This window comes from Ambystoma mexicanum, chromosome 9 (genome assembly GCF_040938575.1).
Source record: "Ambystoma mexicanum isolate Mex_15411 chromosome 9, UKY_AmexF1_1, whole genome shotgun sequence".
NCBI lineage: Eukaryota > Metazoa > Chordata > Amphibia > Caudata > Ambystomatidae > Ambystoma > Ambystoma mexicanum.
The window spans coordinates 1,310,641,794-1,310,664,323 of record NC_090931.1 but is presented as its reverse complement, the minus strand read 5'-3'; the positions used below and the strand labels follow the sequence as shown (position 1 = coordinate 1,310,664,323).

Here is a 22,530-nt window from a genome sequence, read left to right as displayed (position 1 = left end):
CGGTGACCCGTATCCATGGTGAGGCAGAGGAGGTGGGCACGCTAACATCTATATGGAAATGATGACCTATGAGCTCTTGTATGGTCAGATGCTTAATGATAGGCCTGAGAACAACTTGCTTATTACAGGCAAAATGTCCTTTTCCTGGAAAACGGAAGCAATGTTTAAGGTGTGCTTGACTCTGCACATAATACCCCACCTGCTTGTTTACTTCTTGTTTTTTAGGAGACTTGTTATTTTTACTGTTCAGGATGTTAAAATATTTAAAGGGTCCCTTGCATGGTGCTTAGCAATGTCGTCTTTCCCTTCAGGTACCTGGGGTCCTGGCCGCAGTGGATGGCACGGTGCACAGAGCTCTGGCTGAGAGGTTTCACATCACTGGCTTTCCCACCTTGAAATATTTTGAGGAAGGAGAGGAGAAGTACACTCTACCACACCTCAGAAACCAGAAGAAGATTGTGGAGTGGTTGATGAAGTAAGTTCTGTGGATCTCCTGATGGAAGCCAGATCTTCTGGGCCCCTTGTCTAGTGCCAGCACTTTCCAACGTGGAACAAATTATTTTTGTGGCAATAAGTTCTAACCAAAAGGATAGGCTGACAACATGAAATTGATTTTGAGAGCGGAAAGGCTGGTATAACAATGTACTCCTTGAGTTTCATATGGGCATGTTTGTAGTATGATCACCACGTTTTCTTCTTTCAGAAGTTCTGAGTCCACTGTGGGGTATGACTCAGCCAAGTGGTCAGCAAGCAACTCAGGGACACACAAATTAAGGTTCGATCAGGACCCCAAACGCACCCTAAAGCATTGGGTAGGTTGGGTAAAAGAGGGCTTTTCAAAGAAATCAAAAAGGATCAATCCTTGCTTGCTTTAGGGTCGTACACCTGGCAGTCCAATGAAAGTCACTCTGTCAATGAAGTTTTAAGTATCCCCTGCACCTTTTCTTTGACTTGCTTGGGTCTTTCTGCTGTTGTCAAGTCTGAATGCTGTTTTCGCTGTGGCCCTCCACATCTCCTGGACTCGAATCTGTGATTACTGCAACCCCCAAAAATGTTTTTATTTCCACCCCACCTTTCCACCCCATAAATCTATGCCGGAGAAGGAGAGCGTCTCTCTGTCTCTCTGTCTCTCTGTCTCTCTGTCTCTCTGTCTCTCTGTCTCTCTCCTCCCCCCCCCCGCAGTAATTGTATAATCTTCTGGACTCTAGGAACCTGTGCTTGTCTCAGGCGATAGCACTCCTGGGTAAAGCTTTGCCTTAGCTCTCTGGGTACAGGAGATTTGCATGTGGCCCCTAGGGTACAGTGGATCAACCTGGCTACGTTCGCAGCCAGCACATGCTGAATAGGTACCCCATCCACTGGTCCTCTCTAGCCTTTACTCCAACTCCTGATCAATTCCACTCTCTCTCCCATCTCTACTCTTCCTGCTCATTAATTGGGCCCCCATCAGCCCCGCTCTCAGCTCATCTACTCCCTTGGATGGTTCTTTTCTTTCACACTCCTGTACCCTCTCCTTCTTTGCTAGCTCTTCACTTTGTTCTGATTTTCTCTCTTCAGTCATCTTGATTTTTTCCCACTATTTAACTGCTTTACTCTTCACTCCCCTCTTCAGGTTTTTCAACTCTGTTCTCCAACTCATCTGCTTTCCACTCCTCTATCCATGTCTTTCCTCTCAAATCTGCTTTTCACCTCCTCCTGTCTATCAGCATTTCTCCTCTCCTTTCTTGTCTTTGACTTTCTCCTTCCTCCCACCACTCCTTTAACTTATACACGCCTGCTCACTCTCCTGCTTTGATCTTCCTCTTAGTTCCAGATTTCCATCACTTTCCTCTATACTAAAACCGACACACAATGGTATCTTATATGGCAGCATTTACTATGTATTTCGAACCACTTTCAAAAATGGCATAAGAATTTGCTGACTCTCCAAGAGATTTAGAGTTTTTAATGGGTAACTACAGAAATTGTGCAAATTATTAACATATGAGGAGGCTGATTTGGTAGTAATACAAGTTGGTGTTTCAGTAATGGGACAGGTGGATGGATTTATGAAAAGCACTGGGCTGGAGAAAGGGCCTGAAGAGGGAGCAGGTTAAGCTGTCCCTCTTTTTTGGCACAGTGTCCTGTATAAGGCCTTTCTTCAGCTAGTGGTGAAGAACTAAAGACAAAAGCCTTGTCTATTTAAGATCCCTCAGGGAATCCCTAAACTGGCCCTTCACCATCAAGGATGTTCGTTTTATCGGGTGGTGTTTGCATGCGCCGTCAGACCCTCATGCCCCAACTCCACCCATCTTCTCTCCATCCTATGTATCTCTTCTCTATCCTTCTGCCACCTACCGCCACCCTCCAATGTTACTACCGTCTTTCCGATCACTCTACACTACTGCTCTCTCCAAACAGCTCCAACTCTCCACACTTACTCTCTCCTCACTACTACTACTCTCCCCTCTCTGTACTATCACTACTCTCTCCGCTCTACAACTACCTCTGCTCTAATACTAATCTCTCCTCTTTGCACTACACCCCTCTTCTTCCCCAAACTCAAGGATATGGTGCCCTGCTCACCCTTTCACTATACTGACTCTTCTCACCCCCACTTCTCTCCTACACCCTTCTCCTCGTACCCCAATCCTACACCTTTCTCTAATATCCTTATCTCCCACCACCCAGTCCCTTGCCCTTTACCTACTTCTTCTGCCACTCCCATACTCCTATGTCCCACACTAGTTCCACCTTTCTTGCTCACTCACCTATTTAGCCCCCTCCACTTTCGCCTCTCTGCACTCAACTGGTACCGCTCTCTCACAAATAACTCAACTGTACTATGCTCAAATTCTGCCACCAACTCTCCAGCACTCCACTCCTCCATCCATCCTTTACCTGGTGTCTCGGTCCACCTTCACCTCCATTGACCTCACCTGAACAACCCACACTCTGCCTCTTTTTCTGTCTTCTTTTTTACTGTGGTTCAGTGTCACCCTCCCATTTTCATTGGCTGCGATGCTCACTGTGCAAACATAGGGCATGTCTTTCCCCCAGGAGATTTGTGAGAAACTTTAAAAAGCCCTCTAAGCAACCCTCCCACCCCCCTACCCTTAACAGCACAGTTTCAGCAACAGTCTATGGTGGTTTCCTTATTGTTTCTCTGGCAAGTTGTGGGTCTAGACTTTGTTTTCTGCTGTTGTGGTACGTTATCTGCTTTTCTGAGGTGCTTATCAATGTTGGGTTGTGGTGAAAGCTCATAGTTAATCTTTTGTTTGGGTTCCCCTTCATTTGGATCCGATCCAAGTTTTCTCGCTTGCCTCCTGGTGCACTGTGGGAGTTGGAGTCCTACAACAGATGAGAACCACAGCCAGAAACTGTATTGTGAGGCATTAGGAAATATTGGTAACAAGGATGACATCTGTTGCACATGTTTTTTTTTAGAGATTGCCTCTGCCCCCAATTCCATTCCCCACCTCTGGAACAGGCCTGGCTTTCTTTTGTCTTGATGAGCCTCTTGCCCCATTGAGAAAAGGGTTCCTGCACCCCCCCCCTTGACAGGTCATGACCCTGACACTGTCACACACTGCAGGGGTTTGATGCTGGATTTTCAAAGGTTTTTCACAGCTGCCACGTAGCAGACTCTGCAGACCAAACCTTTAGGGAGGGTTCTCTGCCATCAGGATCTTCAGATGAATTCTGTGTCTACTGCCTCCTTTGTGGCTGCCACGTGAACGTGCCGATGCTTTCTCTGTAAGATATTCGCTTGCAACTCCATGATTTGTCAAAGGGAGTTACCGGCCAAGCTTCCTCGTATTGAACAATTGGTGAACGCTGTGATGCACTGAGGAGCAGCTCTAGATGTGAACAGTTCAGCACCAGGGAACTGAGCCTGGAATTGCCAGATCGAGTATTCCTCTGGGGGTGCGTATACGTTTTAGAAGCTGCAACAACATGAAGCCATTAGCTTGGTGGGATTTCCACCTAAGATCATAATGTCCGCCGGGCCATTTGAAAGCTCTGAGTACCTGCAAGCGGGGCAAATAAGGAATCCGTTCATCAATCGAAAGGTCTCAATGAAAAGAGTGTCCGTAAATTAATCCAAGAGATTGGGAACGAGTGTGAGGATAAGGCCTGTATAAAGACTGTTGAGTCATGTAAGGTCACTGTGGGCCAGACTGAGGCTAGCCAGAGGGTAGTCCAGTAGCAGGACATAGGAAAGTAGGCAAAGCAGCCCCAGAGGAGTGCTTGGGACCAAGAGAGGGAGAAAGCTAAAGACCAGAAGCCTTAGCTACAAGCCTCAGTTTAAGTCTAGATCATCTTGGAGAAAGGTCTTTGAAGTCAAGTCATCTGGGGAGGCAAACCCTAAAGCTGTGGCAGTACTGAACGAGATCTTGCGAGCTGGATTCTCTTTCACTTACACGCCTGAAGAGGAGAACACTGCTTGCCAGTGATGGAAGAAGAGCATGGTAACCATTTTAGAGCATGAAAAGGGCAACTATCCCTTAATAGTCAACTGTGGCAGTACACCCAGAGACTGGGAAGGAGGCGGCCTGCCACTCTGTATCGGGCTGTATTACAAAGAGAGAGCTAGGCGCTATATATCTTTTTGAAGTGGTAGTGTGGCAAAGAAGTGCCTAGCTCCATATCCCTGTGATTGTAACCTGAGCCACCATATGCCCTGCTCACCATATTTCAGTGGCATCGAGTTTGCACCAAGAAGTGGCTGGGCACCACATCCCCGAGATGTTGTTTGGTTTAGAGGACCTGGGGGAGATCAGGATCTGCATGAGAAATGGAATTCTCACACTATTGTTTGACCTGACCTGACATTTTAGGTTGGATTGTTCCGAGTAAAGGACTTTAGTTGTGTCATAGATATGCCCTTAGACCTTATCAACGTTTATCCTGTCCTACCCATTTATGAATAGTAAATATAGTTAATGTTTGAACCTTCATTTTGTGTGTCGTGTTTGTCGATCCGCATGGGTAAAGTTCATAAGGGTTCCTGTTATTTTACCTCTTTGCGATTTGGAACGAAGAGTTCCTTTAAATAGTGGGAACGATACTCTTCCTTTATGCCCTACAATTAGAATTTAGGGGAAGGTCTTAGTCAGCCAAACCTAGAGTTTTATTTTTTCTGTTGATTGTGTCTTTCCAAAGAACGGACAGAGGGAGAGGGGGGTGGATGGGGTGTTCTGCAAGGTGGCCTTGTGCACGCCAGTTAACCAAGTATGACCTTCCATTTTGTTGAATTGTGATTTAATGACATCTCCCCTCTCCGTTGTTCCGAATGATTTGAAATGTTGGGTGAAATTGGTGTCCTCAGTTTATGAGGCACTTACCAGTTCAGCATTCCCAACTCTGACAAACCGAGGAGCTACGCTGGGACGCCCGGGAAATCTGCAACTAAAACTGGAGGGGAATGAAATGTGTTGTCCTTGCGTGACTGGGCATCATTAGAGCAAAACGAGTAATCCCACAATCACCCCCTCGATCCCGATTCCACTCCTTCCCCATAGACCTCAACCAGAGTGGGTGAAGGGGGGTAATGAAACAGTCCACCATCTGAAGAGCAGCAGACGTTAGCAGCAGCATCCTACACCTTTGACACTTGGGATTTTGTGGGTATCAGTCTGTTTTGGTGGCAGGATTTGGCATGAAGCCCGATTGCAACAGGCATAAAAGCCTGATTACCTCTTAATAGTATTGCGGCTGTTTCACAACATGCTAATGGTGAAGCGTAAAGGAAAATGTGCTGGCCATTGGCTAGCATAAGCCAACGTATTTGTTTTGTAAGGATGGTTTTCATGAGAACTATTTTGAGGCGATCAGGAACTATATTTTGGCCTTACAAGATCAATACTGAAGAGCTCTCCAATTAACCCATGCCATGTGTGAGAATCGCCCAGTCCTGTTATTTCCTTCTAGCAACTTCTCCTTCCTTACATTTTAAATTTAGGACTTCAAGTCCCAGAATTTCAAGACAAGAAATAGGAATGGAGGCCTTTCTCATGCACGATGTTGGGAACCTCGAGAGCTCTGGTATTATTTAATGCTTGTACCGTGCCACACGTCTGTAGGCCTCAGGGTGCACATAAAGCATGTACATAAAAGACCAGACTAAAAGAGATGGGGGGGGGGGGAGTGAGTGACCAACACTGAGGAGCACTGCTTACTACTTATTGAACACAAGAGTTTTAATCACTCTCTAGAAGCGATTCAAACAGGGATTGGCACGTAAAGAAGTTCCGAGACGATTCCAGGCACATAGAGCCCAAACATTAAACATTATACCTCCACATTTCTGCAATTAGAAGCACGGATGAAAAAGCTTGTTCTCGTCATTAGAGCAAAGCTATCTCAGACTCGGTGCAACCTTAAGCTCGTCAGAGAGATACCGGGGTGCTTTGCCATGCAAAATCAAGGTAAGGATTTTGTGAACAATTCTTCGTTTGACTAACAATGAAGGACCAGTCTGGCTGTGGTACCGTGATCCTGCCTGCCAAGACCACAAATAGCCCTTACTGCCCAATTTTGGATGTTCTGCAGTTTTTGAAAATTCGTAAGAGAGATTCCAACCAGCAGGCCGTTGCAATACTCTAGCTTAGAATTAAGGCGGAGGCCAAACGGGATCTATTTTTCTTAGACAAGTAAGGTCTGATTTGTCTCAGTAGTTTAATAACATAGGCACAGGATGACAGCAAGTGAGCATTGCGTTTTTCATAGATGGCTGAGAATCCAAATACACTCCTACTATTTTAACGGAGGGAGCCACTGGGATGATGGAGCCCGCAATTATGAACTGGTTGTAGCAAGGCTCCAGCTTTTTCAGCCTTGGACCAAACCCCACAGTCGTGAGTTCTGGGTATCAGGTAATATTATCCCCACCAATAATATCACCATATATTTGGTCATGGGGTAAGGCCATAGGCGATATTAGTGGAGATAATTTATGGGGTTATTGGGACCGGGAGTTGCAGGGGTGTCCCCCCGCTCCATTAAATAAATTATAGGGGTTGCAGGGCTTGTCCACGCAGGTTCCATGGCTTAATATCGGCAGAAAAATATGGCAATATATTTGCTGGGATATTAACACATGGAACAGAGTTCCGTTATCATTCAAGGCCAGTGAGTTGAAAGCCATCCATGATTGAACTGTCGGGTATATCTGATTGATGGTCTCTGAATCCCGGACATAATTACCCGAATGTTCAAGGAGTATCTGGGTGTGATCTGCATAATTTGTGTAACCAACACAGACTATCCAGGAGATCGAAGATGGGCAGGTATAGATATTGTAAAGTGTCGGAGAGAGGCACAAGCCCTCTGGAACCCCACACGGCAATGGAACCAGGCAAGCTTTAAATTCACCCACAGAAACTCTGGCAGAATATCATAGCATAGAAGAACGATGGCCAAGAAAGGACTCTATCGAAGCCGCAGTGCTACTTGAGCGATTTGCATTCTCAGCAAGCCTACTGACTAACAAGTTATGATCAACTAGATCAAAGACTGCTGAGAGATCAAGTAACATTTAGAGGGCAGTATGGCCGTTCTCCATCAAGAAGAGCTGTCTCGTTCCATGCTTGCAGTGCTGAAGCCAGTTCAACCATTATAAAGATTGCTGCTGCCGTGTTTACTGTTGAGCCCTCCCCTACAGCTCCTACTTTGCTCCAGCCGCACTCTGATGCCGATTGGCAGAGAACCAGCTTATTGCATTTAAGCAACAAGAGCCGGCAGGCCCTGCTGGCAGGCCCAGCATCGAAAGACACACAAATAAGGCCAACTCCTGTCGGTGCCCATCAGGGCCTGGGGGCCTGGCCACCGCTCCTTACATGCCACTCCCTCCGGATTCCATGTGGTGTGCGCAATGAAGCCCTTTACCGAAGTAAGTCCACCCTAACATGACGCTCACCCAGCCCGCTTACAACCTCAAGCGAACCCTTCCCGCAAACCTGCCTGCTCCTAAGCGTAACTAAACCTTCTGGCATTCCGGCACCCCACCTCTCATTCCTTCACAGCCCTTAGGGAGCCTGTGAGGACAACAATCACGCCAACTGATCCTCAAGCCCCCTGCAGCTCTCACCCCTCTATTACAGCTTTGACACTCCTGAACACCATGCCTGGAAAGCCCAAGCCTCCTGCTGCATGGCGTGCCCACATCTCTCCCCATCCAGACCCCAGTGCCCAGACCCCTGATCCCTTTCACCTGATCGGCGAGGTGCATACAGCTTGGGCTGTACCCCTAGCCCAGAATAGATCACATGCTACCAATACCCTGCATGGCCTTCTTGAAGTGCCCAACACTGATGCCCTACAATCGCCCTCTAAACCTGGCCCTCTTTTATGACCTACAGTTAGCAATTTGCACTTCAAAACCCACCTGCCCTTGATGGGCATTGACCTGCCGTATGTTATTGCTGATTTAAATGTGAACTGTCTTTTGCCTTTGCTTGCGCCTAACCTACTGCCTTTGATTATCAACACGCATGTAATCCATTTTATGTCTAAAGTTGCTCCTATCCTACTGCCGCTAACCATAGACCTTTACTTCAACCATATCATGTTAATGATCATGCCTGATAGTCAGCCTAATAGCAATGCTCTTTATTTCAACCATCTTATGCTTAAGACTGGGCCTACGCTACTACCACTGGCTTCAATGATCCCACTGGCCATAGGTCTACTTCTTCTCTCTATGAGATGAACATAACGCAAACTGGGAGCCCCCATGCACTCCAAAGGCCGGATCCTGGATTGGATTCTTAATGTCAACATTCCCATTGAGGTCACTTCCATCGAACCTGAACCGCCCTTTCTGTCATCGGCTTTACTATGATCCTCGCTTCCACCACATCCTGAAAACTGAAACCCACCAACCCATCACTGTGAGAAAGACCCACAAATTAACCAATTAATTACTGGAGCCCACCATTTGTGCTTCCCTTAAGCTGCATCCCAATAGCTCCGACCCCCGAAACCATCCTCAACGCCTACAACTCCACTCTGCTTGGCGCACGTGACTATCAAGCCCCCCCTCAAGCCACGACACATAAAAAAAGAAAGTAATCAACACAACTGATTCAGAGGAACTAATCTCCCTCCGTAAACTCAAACATGCCCAGGAACATCTCTGGAAAAAACATCCCTCCCCCTCAAACAGGCTTTTAGCACCACCGCCAAAGCCTACAAAATAGCAAACATCACCACGAAAACTAACATAGCTAGCAACACCAGGATACATGATGCGTGCTCTAACACCAGAGAGCTCTTCAAAATCCTTAAGGAATTGGAAGCCGCAGCCCCCCCCTATGACCAGCTTCCCCAAAGACGAAGCTTGGCGCTCCCTTCTACATTCTGCCCTGGCTAACAAAACCCACAACCTTAGAAACAAAACGATCCTCAAAAAAGCACTGCTGCCCCCTCTACTTCCTCCTCCCCTACCTCCCTTCCACTTCATCATCATTTCTGCAGCTGGTGTGTTCATCAGCATCCAGTGCCTCAAAGAATCCAATTGCTCCGGCAACATCTGCTCAGCCCATCTCAAGATGTGCATAGACTCCCTTGCCCCCAACATTGCCAAATTAATCAACGCCTCCTTCTCTTCCTGCTCAGTGCCCCATTCGATCAAAGAAGCCTGGGTCATGCCTCTCCTACCCTCCCTACCAATTACTGCCTTATCACGACAGTGCTTTACCTCTTAAATTCTTGACCGCACCGTTTACTCCCAACTGCATACCTAAAAGCCCACAATCTACTTGGTATCCGCCTATCGGGATTCAGACACAGACATAGCGCTGAATCGGCCCTCCTCGACCTAAAGATCCAACTGGATCAATGTCGAGACGATGGGGATCTTGCTGTAGTCCTCTTGACCTCTAGACGGCCTTTGATCTTGTCTATCCTATCTTCTGTCACTACCACTTTCATCCTTTCCACAAAAGCGGCTAATTGGATCAAGTTCTTCCTGAGCAAATGATCCTCCAGTCTCTTCACTGGTGATCAAGCAACGGCCCCCATCTCATATGGATTCCCCTAAGGGTATTGTTTCTCACCTACACTGTACAATATTCACACACAACCTCTATTTTATCACCTGGACAGCATTAACATCCTGTACACAAACTTTGCTGATGACACACAGGTCCTCCTTAAGCTCACCGGCTACCACGAATTGAACTCAGCGAATATCAACCGGATAAACAGCATCATTCACGCCTGGATGGCAAACCACCATCTCTGCCTGAATGATAACAAAATGGAACTCCTTATTGTAGGATCCCTGCACAGACTTAAATATCCCGACCCACCTTTTGCCTCCATCTGCATCGACAGGAACACCATCCCTGTTTCGACCCACGTTAAAACTCTAGGAGTCTGTTTTGACTCCAAGCTAAACATGCACAAACTTGTCAAGGCTGTCGCTGCCTCCGCAGCCTACTCCACAAAACGTATCAACCTTTCCAGAAAATTCCATACCTCCAATAACTACTTTATGCTGGCAAGGGAAATTATAGGCAGCAAACTAGATTATTGTAATGCCATCCTCGCTGGAACCTACACTGACAACCTTCAGTTGATCCAAAACAACACTGTTTGGGATTGAAACGATTGATCACATCTCGCTAGCGAGACGTGAAGCGCATTGGCTACCAATTAAGGCCTGTATCGAGTTCAAAATCCTCTCCATCACATACCAATGCCTTCATAACTCTGCTCCCCTATACCTCACCTGTCACAATGGAAAAAAAACAACCCCTACATCCTGCGATCCTCCTCTTCCACCTCACTAACAAACCAGAAATTCAACAGAAAAGGAGCCAGTTGATCCTGTTTCACCATCATCGCCCCTACACTTTGGAGCTGCCGCCCCCCCCCGCGTCCCCTGACACCCAAGATGAACCTTCCTAACTGATCCTCTGCAAAAAATTTCAAACGCCCCTGTTTAACAAATATGCCTAACAACCTCCATCACGCCTAACCTGTTCTTGCCTGCAATGAAATCCAAAGTTCAAAATCTTCTTTTTCATATTTTCCTGACTTGTGACCACAATGTAACCACGTTGTCACAACGCCTGCATTGTCCTATGCGACTGCTCTGTAACTTCAGAGGCAAATATCACTCATTGTACTGTAAGCTTCACTAGCGCTGTGATACCTCTGGGTCTGGGCGCCACCACCAAATACAATAGCTAAATAAATGCTTGGTCTGAAAGCCTGACCGACGAGTAACCAGCAAGTTATTTGATTCTATAAATTCCTGGAACTGGAAATAAGCTATCCTGTCCAGGATCTTTAGAAGAATGGCACATTTGTTATAGGGTGGTAGTTGCTGGCCACAGCAGGATCCAGAGTCCTTTTTTTACAAAGGTGTGATCCATGCCTCTTTCAAACTAACAGGTACACTGCAGCAAATGAGAAATTCACAATTTTAGTAGTCCAAGGAGTAAGTATATGGAACAAGTCCTTGATAGCATTTGCAAAACAAATGTCCCCTTGGCAGGAGGTAGGTTTCATGCTATTCACAATTTTAAAGATCTCGCTTTCAGAGTCCTATTTAAAGGAGAATTTAGGAAGGTCCGTATTTGCGGTGATGTGTAAAATACTGCAACCTGTATCCGAGCAGAGAGTTGCAATCTCCAGACATTGTTGTCGCTTTCGTATGGCATTTTGATGACTTTATATTTTCCTCATTAGTTTGTCTTGAACGTTCTGACACCAGAGATAATTTTTTATAATCTCTCAATTTGAAACCTTTTTCCCCCGTCTAGTTCTCTCAAGATTAGGAAAAGTTCCATTGAACTCGATTTGGCATTAGCTATTCCAGAATTATAATCAGCTTGTTTTTCCAGAGTAATAGCTTGTTTATAGTCGGCCACTGCCCTCCTATAAGCAGTTTGTGTCAGAAGACTGATTTTTACACCAGGTCCGTTCACAGGCTCTCTTAATATTCCTGCACCAGATACCTCCTCACAAAACCAGGTATTTTTCTTTGCCTCTGTTTTTATTGTCTTCAGGCGCCAGGGAGTCAATGGCCATAGATGTCATCTGTTGGATTTGGTCCACTAATTCACTTGTGTCAGAAGATGGTCCCAGGTTGAATTCGCAGGCGTTGAGGTTGCACCTTCCGACCTTGGCACAGAGTCTTTGTGTGACTCAATGGTTGGATCAAGCAAAGCCATGGCCATCAGCAGCCGTCTCTAAAGAGCTTTTTATGCAATTAATATTTTTGTAATTGACCTATACTTGGCCATGCTCATCAATTGCTATACTACTCAGCCAATATGTTTATGACAAAGTGTGTGATATTTTCTATTTTATTTGGAGGGGGCAGGGCAAATATTTCTGGACATTGAAATATCTAAGTGATGTGTCTAGGATTAATAAGGGTTACCAACCCTCTGAAAAGATTAAAAGAAATCTCCTGCTTGGTTTTTCTGGGTCTATATTTTAGTAACCAAAATTACCTTTAAGCACAGAAAATGTTTTTGTGAGATGAATAATTGAATGAATGGTTACATTTAATTTCCTGGGGGCGTTGTTTCGCTTACTTGGTGAATGATGTTCTCCCGCCATTCCCCTCCAAACAGTTACCACAAATGTGAAGAGTGGAAGGTGAAGGGTGCCACTGATTTGGTATTGAGGCACTGACGAAATGTTATGGCAGTGTCTCACACTTTCAAATTGGAAGCTAAATACCTTGACTTTGGCTGATGACACAAATCAGTAAATGGCCTCTAGGAGGCTAAGTGGCATGAATAAATACAATGCTTCAAAAAAAGATGCAAGACTTTGTGGGTGGAGGCCCATCATCCCAGGACTACATTTTACACTCCTGCCTTAGAAACCATTGTTTATTGTATGAGAGCAAACCATTTCCAACTCAGTCCCAGCAAGACCTATGCAGTAATGTTAGACATTACGAATACCTTGGACGAATACCAAACGGGGTTCCGCCCAAACCATGGAACGGAGACCGCCTTATTGGCTGTCCAGGATGATCTACTGGAAGCTGCAGACAGGGGAGGCTCCACAATACTGTTGATGCTGGACCTGTCTGCAGCGTTTGATGCGATCAACCATAAAATCATCCTACAACGTGTTGGAAAAATAGGGAGAGCCGCAAAAGCAGTGGTGGACTGGTTTGACTCTTTCCTGCAGGATAGAACCCAGCAGGTGGTACTAGGAGCCTTCCTCTCAGAGCTAATATGGTTGAGATGCGGAGTACCCCAAGGGTCAGTGCTCTCACCACTGATCTTTAATCTTTATATCCGCCCTCTATTTGATCTATTGAGGAAACGCGGATTAAGATTCCATTCATATGCCGACAACGCGCAGATCTATATGGAGACAGAAAATTTGTCCGAGGCATTTGAAAGGATTGACCTGTGCATGCAAGACATAAAAAAATGGATGGCATTTAACCAGCTGCAGCTTAATGCAACCAAAACAGAGCTAATACTATTTGGATCAAAGAAAAAAAGAAGTGAAGAACAAAATATAATACCGCAGATTTTGGGTGAAGAAATTCCGGTCTCAAAGAAAGTGTGAAATCTTGGGTGCATATGGCAGGAAAACCTGGCCAGTGAGGCCCTGGTAGGGGCCAAAGTAAAAGCCATATACCATTCCCTGCGTATGCTCAGGAACGTACTCCCCTTCATAGCATCCAAGATCACTCTGTGGTCGTAGCATTGGCAAACTCTCATCTTGACTACTGTAACAGTATGATGACGGGGATCCCAGTGAAACAGATGATGAGACTCCAGAGGGCCCAGAATGTGGCAGTTAGGCTAATCGCCCATCTTGGGAAAAGGGACCATTTCTCAGCATCACAGAGAGCGCTCCATTGACTTATGGTGGAGGATCGAGTAAAGTTCAAGGTGGCATGCCTTATGTATAAATGCTTTTACGAACTCGCACCTAAATACCTGAGCACTAGAATCCACCACTATCAGCCAACCGGAGATCTCCGGTCTGGAGACAAACTTCTGGTGGATACTCTTCGGGCTAAACTGTTTTCGAAGGGGGACAGGAGATTCTCTGTGTTTGGCCCATAGTTATGGAACCAGCTGCCAACTGCCATACGATCATGCCCATCATTAGTAGGTGTTAGAAAGGAACTTAAAACTTTCCTATTTAACTGAACCTAAGAGGTTAGGGGCGAGAACAGTGCTTCACAGTTAAGTCAAATCATAGTTAACAGCTGCGCCTGAATACAGTTTATTCAGCTTGGTGCGCGTAAGAAATTGGTTTATAGTCATTTGGTCGAAAACAAAAATGTCGAACGTCATAATGTTGGAAAAAAAATGTCGAAAAAAGTCACATTTTTTTTCAATGTTTTTTTTTTCGAAATGGGGGGGGTTTGCCCCAGCCCCCTTTTTTTTATTTTACCCATTTTTTATACTTACCAAACCCAAAAAATACATATAAATAAAAAAATAGATTCGACTTTTTTTCGACATTTTTGTCATTCGACTTTTTATTTTCGACATTATGACTGCACACCTAAGAAATTATCAAAATCAAACCCACCCAGAACAGTGGATCCAGACTTGGTGGCCGTAGTCGATGGGATTATGGTGGTGTACCTACTGTAGCATCAGTAAGTTAGGCTATCCTTCAGAGGGAGGTAAAAGATGGCCTCTGGACTTTTCCCGATGTCCATGATGTGGGGCTGCAGTACATCATTACTAGTGTTAACAAAAGCATTCACTTGAAGGGGCTGTGCTGGTCATCCATCCTACTACTGAAAAGGGTCTGTCCTTTCTGGTATCCAGGTTTAAATGGTCAATCCAGCCCATACCTTCCATTCTGCAAAAAGCCCTAATTTAACCTGGCAAATATCAGAACCACCTACACAGGTATCGCACCATTACTTTGCTAATTAAACTCAACACTTATCTTTTTAGCATTGACTTCATTAGACATTTACTTCTTCATGTATTTAATTCTACTTACCTTTGACTTTTTGTGCATTTTAACATTGTCAAGGTGGCAATGGATATGGCAATGTTAGCTGTATGGGTAGGGTTGGATTCAAGGAGGGGTTATGGAAAGAATGTGGGTTAGAAATTAATGGGGCAGTACATGCGGCCTCCCACTGTAGCAACAAAGTGAATGTTAGAAGAAGTGAGAGACAAAAGAATTAATGATATGAAGAGGTAAAAGTGACAAAGTGAATGTATGATTAAGTGAATGCTCAAGAAGTAAAGACCTACATCCGTCACAGACTGCCTTAGCAACAATCTCCAATAATGTGTAGGTTTAAAACGGGCGATCCTTCACAGAAGTGGTGGCTTGACTTGTTTGTATTAGTTCCTTACATTTGGGGTTTTTACTGACAGTGTGGGGAACACTTGTTCTGCATAATGCAGTCTAGTTAACACGTGGTGCAAGTCGAATTACCCAATTTGATCGAAAGAAATCGATTGAATGGTACATGTGATTGATTTCAGCCAGTACCATTCCATCAATGCCCAAAATACCGACCATGTGGAGCGGGGGTGTTCCCCGCTCCACATGTTGAGTATTTTTGGGGTGCAGGGGTGACTCCTTCCTTGACAATTGAAGCGGGGAACCCAAACACTAAATAAAAAGTGACCCTGCAGCATCAGATCTGACATGCGTTAGGGGGACGGATCTGACGCCGCAGGGGTGCAGGAGAAGCGGCAGCGAGCAAACGGGTAAGTAGGGGACGAGGGGTTGGTGTAAGGCAACATTTGTTTTCTTGGATCTGTTTGGCCGAAGTAAAAAGCGATTTGCAATTGCGACTACGGTCTCTTGTGCCACAAGTCATTTTACTTCGGTCAAACAGTCCAAATCCAGTACAAGTTGCTCAATCATGGAAAGAGAGTCCCATTTATTGGATAGATTGCACAGCTTGTCTTTTACTCCCCCAATCCTCAAAACCCTTCATCTCACCTGCATCCCAAACTCCCCCCCTCCCCTACTTCCCATGTCCATCCCCTTGTCATCTGGAGCTCTGCCAGTCATTTCAATGCAACCTGTTCTACAAGCGGTTGCAGCTTGTGAGTGCAATTTGGCACAGACATATTTCAATATAATTAAAATCACAGCTTTTGCTTTCCTATTATTATGAATGAGAGATTTAAAAGGGGAAAAGGCTTGTTTAGGAAAAAATAGCATGGAGCCGGCTGGGTTTACGCAAGCTCCCAGTTGTTTCACCGTTCAATTTTGGCAAGCAGATTAAGACTGCTGTACTGATAAAGGCAAAACAGTAGATTTTAATCACTTAAAATATGCACAGTTGAGCTGTGATATTTCGGAATAAAGGTTCAAGTTTAACCTGCAAATTAAAATGGGGCCTTTTGATCTTTTTTTTTTTATTTTAAACAATAAAGCAGCTGTTTAATTCGGTTTATATCTGATGCCTGTGCCTTCTCTGCTGCCTCATCTCTTTTCCATATAATCTCCCTTACAAGATAAGGTATTTTGCAGACTGTGCAGCCCAGGTTGCATAACAAAAGCGTGGTTTTGCAAAGGGATGAGTAAGGACCTTGTCTCAATAATCTAGCCTAATAGAGAACACCTATTTCTTTCCCCACAGCCCCTGCCCTTTGAGTGATCACAAGCGCTTTTGGTAGCAAGATTATCATGGCATCACTACCCCAACATGCTCAAAACGGCGTAGAAACCAGAGGCATAAACATTGTAGAGCCTGAGCAGGCCAGGCCCACCCAAAATCTGTAAATGCCCACTCAGCAGCACTCTCCAGGCACTTATAGATGTTAATGCCGCTCTGGTGGGCCCAACTACATTAGCTTCAGGCACCACTTGGACAATCCTGGCTACGCCTCTGGCTCCCACAGGCCTACTCTGCAAAACAAATCGCTGCACAAAATGCCAAACACATTTTAAGGGCATTACCAACTTTGTAATGCATGCCTTGAGTCCAGAACAGCCCCAGGATGCTGGAGGATGATGCTTGCCACCCCTGACAAAGGAGCGAACAAAAAAGTCAATTATTTTTCACTATCAAGATCACTTTTAACATGTTTAGGTTATAATGTACCAGGAATAATAAACTCAAAGTTCCTTTTTCCGCGCAATCTATACGATTCGGAAATGCTGCTATTACAGCAATTTTCAATACTGCATCATCCTTAAGCCCCGGAAGGCCCTTTGGCTTTTAACCTGGTGTGGATTGCAGGAAACATGTCGGTCTCCAACCCCCAAGGGCAGTAACACGATCTACAGGATTGGGAGTAGTGCCAATGCATGTATCCCAAGTCCCTTTGGGGAGTGTCACAAACATCTTAACTTGTTGCCACAGGCAGAAGAACACCTTCAAATTACCCAGGAGCAGAGAAGAGAAGGCCCACCAATACACAACCAAGAAGTATTATAAGAAGCACTGCAAAATTACCTGCTCTCCAAGCAGTTCCTCCAAACACCGTTCTTCGAAGTAGAGGAGCCACTGCTCCAGGGAATCCTCACCCCAGAGCAACGGGAGGAAAGAATTTCAGCTTACGATGTTTGACTTCTTTGCCAAGTCACCAATGGCATCCATGGAGCCCACTGTTATCTCAGAAGCCAGTAGGGCCACTTGTGCGACTGTGACAGAGCGCCTATGGTGTCGGCCTCTGCCCTGACTGACACGGATGCTGCCTAGGGACTGCTCTGTCTCAGGAGTAGGTCCACCTGTTAATGGGTAAATACATATGAAAGATATCTGAAGTCTTCTATAAAGGGGGCAACGCTTTCCCTTTTGGGTTTGAACCCCAATGCTCAAGTAAGTCAAGGGATTTCCCCAAGGAACTCTGTGGCAGGGGAGAGGATCTAGTGGAACTTGACCCACATCTACATGAAGCAAATGGCCTGTACACCCACCCATGGTTGGGCATTCTTCTGGTGCAGAGGGAGGCCTCATGCTTCCATTCCGAAGATTATAGCAAAGATGGTGGAAACATTTTGCTTGAGGGCTGCCTCCAGGCCAAAGGTTAATTTTAAGTGAAAAAAGAGACCTTGCTCCCTTTCATCCCAACAGTGGAAGCCCCAGTGTTTGGAGGCCTGGGATATGCCAGCCTCTGCTCCTTCCTTGCAACGAGACCTGGTGGAAAAGCACTGTCCTGGCATCCTCAAAACCTGCCTTCATCTCCACCCGTCCCTACATGAAGAATTTGCTGATGCAGGCAGCGACTGCCAACCTAAATATATCCTCTTTCCTCCTTCCCTTCTGACGGGGAGAGAAGGTGAATGGTTGCTTGGGGGGACACAGCATTCACCCACAAGTAGCCAGGTCCTAGCGCTAAGGGCATCTTCAACTCCGGCCAAATTTTCTGAAGTCTGCGACAGAATAGAGCCTCCAAGTAAGCTAAATGAAGTAGAACCTAAACGCCCTAGTGCAGGATGGCAGTGACATGGCACGCCAGATCTTAGTCCGGCCTGACACAGCTGACAGTGTAACATGCATTGTGGCTGCTGGAACAGTTCTCATGAGGCAATCGTGATTGAAGAACTCTGGGTTTACTCCAGATGGAACTCCTTGACATGCTGTTTGACAGGCAAAACCTCTTTGTTACTAAGATGGCTGATGTTCTTCAAAATGTCCAGTCCTCCATGGCCACGCAAAGTCTTTGGGCTTAGCTATCCAAAAGTCCTCTATCACGCTGCTAGAGAGAGGAGGTTTCACCCCTTCATCTCTAATGCCCACTACGGTAGGGGCAGGCGCCTGCAGTCATCCAAGAGCTATGCTGACCTGTTCAGGGGAAGGGCAGCGAAGTCCCAAGAGGGTCTGAGCTCCCTCCTCACCAGTGCCCACATCTGTCCCAGCTACAAAGCCTCTGTGAAGAGAACATTCAGCACCACTCTTGTTGAAGAGAGATTTTCTTTATTCAGCAAGGAGTGGCATCGTACTACAACAGACTTTTTACCACTTGCAGTTCGTGACACAGGGTTATTGTATCCCGTTTGATCAACGGCCTCCAGACCATCATCCTACCTGCCCTTCTTTGCCTTTAAACCCTCTCCTGTTGCAAGAGGTTCATCAGATTTTAGCATGGGGTAGAACCTGTACCCAATGGTGGTACAATAAGGGCCGATACTACCTCTTTCCCATTCTGAAGGAGTACTTCGGCTAGCGCCCCACCTGGAAATTATGCTTTTGAACTTGTACCTGCACAGAGATAAGTTCAAGATGGTCACCTGGCTTTCAATCTGTAGAACTGGTTTGCGTCCCTGGATCTCCAGAACGCCTACTTCCATGTATCGATCTATCTGAAGCACAGGAAGTACCCACGGTTCGTGATGGGATCCTCCCACTACCAATTCAATGCCCTGCCATTCATCCTTTTTTCAGGCACCCAGAGTCTTCACCAAACTGCTGGCAGTGTTTGCCATTCCCCACAGGAGGGAAAACGTGCATGTCTTCTTCGAACTTGGCAACTTGCTCGTCTGAACTCGCTCCCCAGACCAAGAGTTGGCACACGTGTTCCACATGTGCAGCTTGTTGCACAATTTGTGCTTCTCCCCGAACTTCAAGAAGTCTCATGTATTGCTGCCACAGTCCCTCCGATTTATCAGTACGGCCCTGTACACTCACCTGGGGTGGGCCTTCTCTCTCCCCCCAAATCTCTCCCTGCCCCATACCTGCCCTTCTTTAGGAGGACCTAGTGGAAAATATCTTCTGGGTGTTTCACATCTTTCAATCCAGAAACTGGCCCCAGCCACTGTTTATCTGTTACTGCTGGGCCCCAGTCTCCTCCCCTCTTAGTTCTTGAGGCTCGGGTATACATGAGGTTGCCACTATGGCTACTTGTTGTCAGAAGTCTCCGCTCCAGAGCAACATACCCAACCTTTTACGAGTCTTGGGCTGGGGTCACAAGACCCTTGTATGATTGTCCCTGCCATGCAACCTTGTGCGAGGGCCGTTGCTTTGGCAACCTCCCCCTAATTGACAGTGGTTACAGATGTCCTTGAAAGGCTGGGGCAAGTAACTGTCGGATCTTACGGTGTGCAGACTTTCTTTATTTTTTTATTTTCATTTATTAGAATACATGAACCTTTATAATCAAAAACATTGCATCAATCAATTCTTTATATCACATTCCATTATATACATCCCTTCTCATCTAAAAACCGCCTCGTAAAACAGACTTAATTGCCCCTGTGCCCTTGGGTATCTCTCCCCAAACTTAACAGCAGAGCAAAATCAGAATAAAAGAAGGAATAAAAAAAAAGCAGAGTGCCACACTTTTTCCTATTTCAAATCAGCATTTTCTCCATTAATTTCATAACAGCCAGTGTAAAACTTACGTTCGAGCCGATCATTCCCCACCAATCTAATGCTGACAAAGTGCTACACTCCTTGGTGAATTTTGTCAGGAAGTTAGTTTTTATTATAGTCTGCTTTTTACCAAGCATTAGTAGATGGTATAGGGATTCTTTTGTCTCTTGGGATTTACAAAATCTTTCCTCTCCCCTCAGCTGTTTGTGAAAGAACAAAGCTTCCTTTGTGGGCAACACATTCAAGCGAAACCTAAAAAACATGTTGCGGTAGGGAAGCGAAGGGAATTTGGAGAGATATTCAGGCAGCTCATTAATCGATCTTTTTTCATGAGTTACATTTAGAGCAAGCTTATAGCGCGTCTTTGCTTCTTGCATATCGATCCAATCCTGTATCCGCAGCTTCTGCTTGGTCTTATCTGGATTAGGTATCAAAATCTCACTTGAGTCCTAATGATTTTAACCAGCCCTCACATCTTACTTTTCATTTCTTCAAAAGTCTCTCATTACTAGCTATGGTTGTTTCTCTTATGATTCCAAAGGGAAGGAGACTGTCAGACATTACACATTTCCAATATAGTAGCAAGCGCTTCCCCAGCACTACTGAGCCCATTGATTGAAGGGCCAATTCGTACCTCATTAACCCAATTGACAGGCTCAGTGGAAGTCTCAACAATCCTTTCCAAACAAGACCTTCCAATAGAGCCCATATCGACCATGGCAAACTTAGAACCGTTTCCGCACCATAGGTCAAGACTGGGATGACCTTCTGTTTATACAATATTATGGGCACCGCTGTAAACTGCCCATATATCTTGTGCAGCACCTTGGCCTGGGCACGTAGTTTCAACATCTTGTCTTTTAATAGTTCTAGCCATGGTTTCTCACTAATGCTTACATTTATCAAGACCCCCAAATACCTAATTGAATTGACTTTTTCAACTCTCTCCTTTCCTACATACAAATTGAATCCTTTTGCTCTCTGTTTCTGCAAAGTACCAACGACTAACATTTTGGTTTTCTTAACATTAATTCGCAGATTATTCTCAACTGTGTAGGACCAAAATAGTTTCAAACTTCGTTGCAGACCAATAGGAGTCTGATCAATGATGACCAAGTCAGCCGCACACAAGATGCATGATATCTGCGTTCCCTGAATTCTTGGAGGGAAGGGTTCCACTGAGGCCTTAAATTCTTTCCAGTCTGATCAATATAGGCTAACTAAGATCGGGGTCAGTGTGCATCCCTGTTTCAGCACCCTCGATGTATGGACCTCCCTTGAATATATATCCCCTGCACAGTTAAGCATACCCTCACTAAGGTTGCCCAATAGAAAGCTTTTATCGCCTCTAAAAGGTCCTTGGGACATCTCCTGCTCCTGAGTTTCTCCCACAGGCACTCTCTCTGCTTACACTATTAAAGGCCTGTTCAAGATCTATGAAGGCCATATAAATCTTTGTTTTTAGTTTCCATCGCTCTTAGTTTCAGTAAGCTTAGGAGAAATACATTCAAGTTAGTCCCAATTCCCTTCACAAATCCTGTCTGCCAGGGATCCATTTGTCCCCTCTCCTTGGCCCATATTTGTAATTTTTCCAAAAGCAGTTTCGCAAAGATTTTACCCAATATATCAAGCAGGGCGATAGGGCGGTAATTACCCGGTCCTCCCTATCACCCTTCTTGTAGATCGGGACAATCAATGCAGATTTCCACGATGCTGGCACCTTCCACAGCCTAACTATTTGTTTGAACATTCAATCCGCAAATTCCGCCCAATACTCTGGTGCCTCTTTCGAAATACAATTAGTAAGGCCATCCAGGTCCGGGGCTTGGGATGAGTTTAGCTTTTAAATCATGGATACTATAGCCTCCTGGTCCCAGTTTAAGCACCAGGCTTCCTTGGACCTCGCGCCACCCCCATCCTTTTCTGAGCTTGACTGTAAATAGTGGGATATCCATGCCCCTTCTGAGACCTGGGTGGTCATTACTGCCAGTTGGTAATTTCGATTATGATTTAGCAATTCCCACAGGTTACGAACATTACTTTTATAGATTGATTTTAGCATTATTTCTGCATCATATTGGGCTCTCGAGACCTTCAACCAGTTCTAGCATTTCTGTTTGTGTTTAGTAATTTTCCTGCTATTCCCTGCCATGCCTTCTCTTTTCAAGGCCTTCGGATCTGCCCTCAGTGCTTTTCCTGCCTCCACCACCTCCAAGTTATATTTGTGAATGAGTTTAAAGTCTCCTTTTACATGGTTTTAGTCTGCTCAAAGTCTGTCAAGAGCCCAACATATTCCAAAC

General features: G+C 45.4%; 1 protein-coding gene across 2 annotated transcripts in view; it reads left to right on the top strand.

Annotated features, from left to right (window-relative positions):
• The window catches only part of PDIA5 (protein disulfide isomerase family A member 5), a 904,279-nt gene that overhangs the window by 703,589 nt on the left and 178,160 nt on the right, over nucleotides 1–22,530 (top strand). For both annotated transcript variants that reach the window (XM_069616684.1, XM_069616685.1), the window contains exon 13: nucleotides 312–475. In XM_069616684.1, coding sequence (XP_069472785.1) covers nucleotides 312–475 — 164 coding nt within the window. The remainder of the gene's footprint in view (nucleotides 1–311; nucleotides 476–22,530) is intronic.